Raw genomic sequence first — 5,643 nt, forward strand, 5'->3', positions numbered from 1 at the left:
ACATTCAGCATTCGTCCTGTTCCGCTCCCTGCAACCTTTTAGTCCTTCTCGATGCATCCCAAGAGACAGACTCTAATGCCTTTATACAGATAACAATTTTCGGAAACGCAATAGAAAGGTAACAAGCCTCCCCATCCGCTCTTTTCATGGGCTCTCCTGGCACTTGGGATCTTTTCTTGGTATTTTAAGGTTTGCGGGGTAATGTGATGGACGGACACCGACCCGATGATTCGCTGCCGCCTCGGTCGCAATAATGATCCATTTTCCTGATATGGTTCCGGGCGGAGAATCCTACTTTTGCTTCTAGGATATCATACCTTTATCTGTAACAGCATGGAAGACGAACAGAGGTATGTATAGCTACGTCATTTCAGACTTTACAATTAATTGTTGATTGTAAAATTTGTATTAGGAAGGATGAGAATGGCGAGTTCCTTGTCTTGATGTGTGAGAGCAAGAAGTTTCATGTTCGGAAAACTGCCCTATTCACACAGTCCAAGGTTTTCCATACCGCTTTTACTGGCCCATTTCAAGTAAGTGGGTGGCGTAGAACTTGGGGACTGATGGCTGATATCTATTTCAAGGAATCCTCCTCGAGAACTTACGAGATGAGCGAGGATTCTCTGTTCATTGTCAACAAAATGATTGAATACTTTAATAATGGGGATTACGATGTTTCGGCAGCACCCGAGATCGAAGAACAGAACATATCTGCGCTACAATTTCATGCAAGAATGTTTTCTTTGGCAGACAAATACGCAGTCGACAGTCTGATATCACTATCAGCAGCGAAGTACTTAGATAGGCTTAGAGATTCGGAAATTGTTGAATTTCTTGGATCCATTCCGGCTGCTTACGAACTGACGCCAAGTTATGTCAGAGATCTTAGAGATGAAGCCATCAAGTACGCAAGGATCAATCTGCCTCAGGGTCTGGGAAGCAAACCTGTTAGGCAGATCTATGAAGGCATCGCGGGTACGACTCCGGAATTCATAAAGGAACTTCTAGACTCGTATATGGAGACTCCCATGATAGGAAAATGCTGGGACTGCGGCCGTTATCAAGCATTACAGGGAGTACAAAGCCGCTGCTTGCAATGTGGCCATGACACTACCCCCCCAGCGTGCTGAAAGGAGAGGAAGAGATGAATTTTCTCAAAATGCGTTCTGCGATATATTGTCTCTCATTACGATCAAGATAACAAGGCTTGCCTGCTTCCTCGGAAAATCTACGTGAAATACGTGCCTTAAATGCAACACCAGTCTCAGAGGAGGGTTTCGTGCAAGACTCCACTTCGGGCCATGGGAGCATGAGTACACAACTGGGCTAGTTATGGGGCCGTCTTCTATATTATTTATGGCTCGCGCGGTAGCACTAGCATATAGACACTGGTTGAGAAGTACCAACTCTTCTTATGCGGCCCCCAGTGTACTGATGTTAACCCTAATAACACTTACTTCTCCTAAGAGGTGGCCACAGTTTCAATTATGTCGAAAAAAAACTAAGGCACCATATATCAAACCTCTGACAAGATTTCTCGGCTAAGTCTACTTGCCTTACATATGCGGGTACCTGAAGTGGCGCAAAGACATAGCATTTTCACCTCATAATGAGCCAATCAAACATTGCCTGTCCGTCTTTCAGAGACTGCTGGACTTGTATGCTGAGTCTTGTCTAGGAGAGACTTGTTTGTCATAATGACGACCGCCTCTTGAGCCTTGCATCGCGGTTCAGTAGACTCTGGGGATGATGCAGTTTGTAACACCGCTCCTGCGCGTGAAGTTCAGGGTGGGGTCACTTATCTCCGGGCTTGCTCGGACTCCTGCTTGTTCATTGGGCACGGTGATCACCTTATTGAGTGACCAAGCCTTTGACTTGTGTTTGCCAGGTGGGCATGTTAGAGGGTAACTCTCTATAAATCTGACGACTGGGTTCCACTGAATCTTCACTATCGTATGCATATTGCTCCATTTCGATCCGACTTGCGGTATCCGCAGGTGAAGACTAAGGGGGTTCTTCATGTAGGCGAAGGAGCTGGTATGGCAAGTACAAACCATGGAAGATATAAAAAGCCAAACAAACGAGCGCGACTAATACAAGTCTAGAGATACATCTCCAAATTTGCGATATTGCAGAAATGGGAATCGACGCACGCCATGGACGTCATCCCACAACCTTTATGTCTCACTGGGCTCAAAATAGAGGTGGCCAATGCTCAGGAGATCGAAGAGGAGTCGGTCATTTCTCCCCGGGCAAACATTCCTATTCAGAAAGTTGCACCCAGTTTTACTGCCTGTACTGTACAGGTAGATTACTCGATCGAGGTGATTGCCGGATTCACATTTGGGCGTAGTACAGAAATAAGTGTAAAACATACACACCGCGTGAACTAATCTTGAGACTAATTATTGCTCCTATTCAATAGCCGGCCAGGACTGTTATTAATGAAGAGATTCATTCTGGCATTGGAAAAGAGCCACATGCTGCAACGGCGAGAGATCTTGGAATATGTGGGGATGGCCGTCTAAACATTGTTCCCTTGAGGGTTGGCTGCTTGGAACATCTGGGTGCTGATAAAGCATTAAACGAGGGAAGATTGCCTGCATACAACAAATGCATACGCTGAATAAAAGCCAGTATTACCTCTGCCCGATCCATGCCGCCTCGGGAGATTGTGGTGGGGTGAGCTGGCCAGTATGGTTGACCAACCGCTCAGGTTAAGAGATAGGCTAAGAAAAGTAGGCGAGGTAGGAATGGAGTGCTATGTCCTTTGTATCAAGGAGTGAGCTCTTTTGATTGAGAGATTCAAAAATTGCCCTTGGTACAGCCAAATATGGTCTATCTGACGCAGGATCGTGTCGAGAGCTCACCCACACATACTATCGAGAGCCTCCCAAATAGTATTCCTTTTGACGACACACCGACCCTTCCCAGTCGAAGTGCAGCCACTTTCCAATGCTTTAGCAACGGTATCCATCTTCTCCTCAGATGTCGCGTAGCGCATGAGCATCTCATACGCCTTTCCGCATTCAACATCTCCCTCATGGTATGTAGCATCCTCAAGAGGATCAACAGACCCTGGCGGGACTGGGACCTGAGTAATATCTGTAGCAGGATTCTCGGCCAGACGCGAGAGAAGTTTGCATGGCATTGATTGTTTGTCATGGCAGGTTTGGCTGTGCAGCAGCAGGAGCCTCGCTCGTTTTGGGTGCTGGGCAGGTAGTCGCTGTATCGAAATCCGGACAGTTGGAGGGGTTTGGCTCGCTATCTAGTGGCTCGTTTGGAATTGATGGTATGCCGGTGCTCTCCGATATGTTTCTAGCCTGGCCAAGCTCTCCCTTCTCGTCGGTCTTGCTCGAAAAGGATATCTTTTCCCCTTTTATGGTCCCTCCTCCTCGGCCAGATGCCAATGTCACACGTAGCTTGGCCATCCGCTCTATTTCTCGCCTTCGAGCGCAATTCGCTCCATTTACATCATCTCCACCGGGTTCGCGCCTCGTCCATACGTTGATATCTTCGTCGGTGAAGCCAGCCAGCCGAAGGAGGTCCCGGAGCTGCCCGTTCTCTATGACGACCTCCCGTGCCGCCAATTGTACCTCCGTCGTTGCTTTGATCCCTTGCTCTCGCGCTTCTGCGACCTTTCGCTCAAGGTCCGACACATACTCTTTCTGGCGCGCTCGGTAACGGCGCTTGTTCTCTGTCAATCGAGATGTTTTCGCGATGCTGGAGGTTTGGGTCATGCACTGCAACATCACGTCAGCGGAGTCCACGCATTCGTTTGGTCTGGAAGCTCCTCGTCCAGTGTCAGACTAAAGGAAAATAGAAATTCGAGCCACTTGCCATCCTCTTATTTTTATGGCCAGAGTCGTCGACTTGCTGAGCTTGGTTGCAATTCGACACAAGGGAGTCATCGTCCAATTCACAGGTGGGGTTTTTGCCAACGTGTAGTGCGGGCATATCAGTAGTGCGTCCAGTCATGGCTGTAAGGAAGGGAGGCCGTGGGCCTGATCACTGGCGGGAGTGCCGGTATCGCGGGCCGTTTTGCTTGTGATGTCCGAATCAGTTCTCGCTGTCTGTTCGATGTTTACCCCCCTTGCCTGGACTTCCGTTGCGGTGGTTTCGTCCCAGCCTCTCGTCATGTGATTATTACGTGTTCTTAGCGTGTTTACGGCTGTGTCATGGCAGGGCATTGGAGTAGGTGGATAGATAGATAGATAGAGTTTATTACGCCCGGAGAACGAATCTCATAGGGCCAGTATGTACGCTAAGCCATTTACGATTCCTCCGCATTGATCCGGTCTGACATACAGGAAAGCCCTACTTCTCGTCCGAAGTCTTTTCCGTTCTAGCCTCGCTTAACTCTACTTGACAGGCCTGCTTGAAGACCGACTTCTCCAAATGTTTAGCATCCTATCTTCAGCAGCTAAAGCATGGTCTGTTAACTTAAGGCTGTTTATTATTAGTGCTTAACTGCGGTATTAATATTTAGTAATTTTCTGTTTCCCCCCTTCTCAACTTCCCTCTCGGCTCAATCATCCCGTCATCATCGCAAATTTGACTGCCGCTCGCACCGCCTCTAGGTTTAGGTATCCGCTTTAGTCCGTCCGAGGCCGACTTTCCGCCCAGAAAGAAGGAAAGGTTGCCCATCATATCTTATCCAACTTATCGCATGGCTTCACGTTCTATCTCCCATCTTGTGCACCGGAATAGAAAATGCTCCATCGCCTCTAGTGCATATCCTCACTCACACATATCTGATTCTGCGGCTCCTATCTTACTTAGGTAGCCGTTAATCCTCGCCATCCCCATGCAGAGCTGCGAGAGCACGTCAGCTTCTTGCCTCTTGAGTCTATCGTATAGTGCTTGCGTATGTTTGCCTGGTAGAGCCCGGTCGATCCTTTTAGAGTAGCCGCCTAATCTATCGGGTAGTCTCCGTTGCTGATGCAACTGCGCGACCACCAGCCTGGTTCGCCTAGAGCGGGCCTGGTATAGTAGCGATCGCGGAGTGCATTCTATTCTGGTTGCCTTTTGGGCTTGTCTCTTTGCTTCACGGCTCATGGTGAGGCTGTAGTCTTGGGACGGCACCCAGGCCATCTTAACTCTGTTGTTTCCCTTTCCCAGTCATTCAATGTGCTCATAGATCTGTCGGATGGTGATCTGGCCTGATTATTGCCTGGGTCGCACGATCGCCTTAAGTGACCACTGGCTGCTTGACAATACTGTAAGTTCTCGACGTTGCAGACCATCGGGCATGCATCGCAGTGCCATCGCTATCGCCTCCAGCTCGGCCGTGTATCGGTTCTGGTCGTCTCGCGACCCAAGGGTAACCGAATACCTGGCCACTGTCTGGAGTAGGTGGGGTGTCGCAGGGTAGGCATGATCTTCACGGCCTCAGGAACAATTGCCTTGGTAATAGCTGTATGCTTTAAGTAATTCTGCGGGATGGAATACCCCGCACAAGAAAGAACTCAAGAATCAATTAACACATTGTTGCTGCTGCTCATCATATTCACTTTAACCCTTTAAGCACGCTCAGTACGACATGGGGCTTGGGCGGTGAAGATCTTGTCAGGAACACTTGAACTGAATGCCAGGAGTCTTTTTTTTATTTCAAAAAAATAAGTTAGTGTAATAAGTTGCGCA

The 5,643-nt window shown here is 48.5% G+C and overlaps 2 protein-coding genes across 3 annotated transcripts; one reads left to right on the plus strand and one right to left on the minus strand.

Moving 5' to 3' along the window:
• The first annotated feature begins 71 nt into the window (after positions 1-71).
• On the plus strand, positions 72-1,164 carry FOXG_15094 (uncharacterized protein). Of its 2 annotated transcripts, XM_018395165.1 has the most exons (3): positions 72-350; positions 413-533; positions 585-1,164. In XM_018395165.1, the coding sequence occupies exons 1-3, from the start codon at positions 334-336 to the stop codon at positions 1,128-1,130; spliced, it is 684 nt and encodes a 227-aa protein (XP_018255642.1). In that variant the 5' UTR covers positions 72-333; the 3' UTR covers positions 1,131-1,164. The 2 variants fall into 2 exon arrangements, with proteins under 2 accessions (XP_018255642.1, XP_018255643.1); XM_018395166.1 differs by lacking the exon at positions 72-350 and having other exon boundaries at positions 372-533.
• A 1,997-nt stretch (positions 1,165-3,161) lies between these two features.
• FOXG_21979 (uncharacterized protein) lies at positions 3,162-4,107 on the minus strand (the record flags this gene model as incomplete). Its single annotated transcript, XM_018402359.1, has 2 exons — positions 3,841-4,107; positions 3,162-3,743 (listed from the first exon to the last, which is right to left on the minus strand). The coding sequence occupies exons 1-2, from the start codon at positions 3,976-3,978 to the stop codon at positions 3,162-3,164; spliced, it is 720 nt and encodes a 239-aa protein (XP_018255644.1). The 5' UTR covers positions 3,979-4,107.
• Between the last annotated feature and the right edge of the window lie 1,536 nt (positions 4,108-5,643).

Source organism: Fusarium oxysporum, chromosome 1 (genome assembly GCF_000149955.1).
Source record: "Fusarium oxysporum f. sp. lycopersici 4287 chromosome 1, whole genome shotgun sequence".
NCBI lineage: Eukaryota > Fungi > Ascomycota > Sordariomycetes > Hypocreales > Nectriaceae > Fusarium > Fusarium oxysporum.

Coding starts and splice junctions, on each gene's coding strand:
- FOXG_15094 (XM_018395165.1), top strand. Junction 534..584: donor CTTTTACTGGCCCATTTCAA/GTAAGTGGGTGG, acceptor ATCTATTTCAAG/GAATCCTCCTCGAGAACTTA.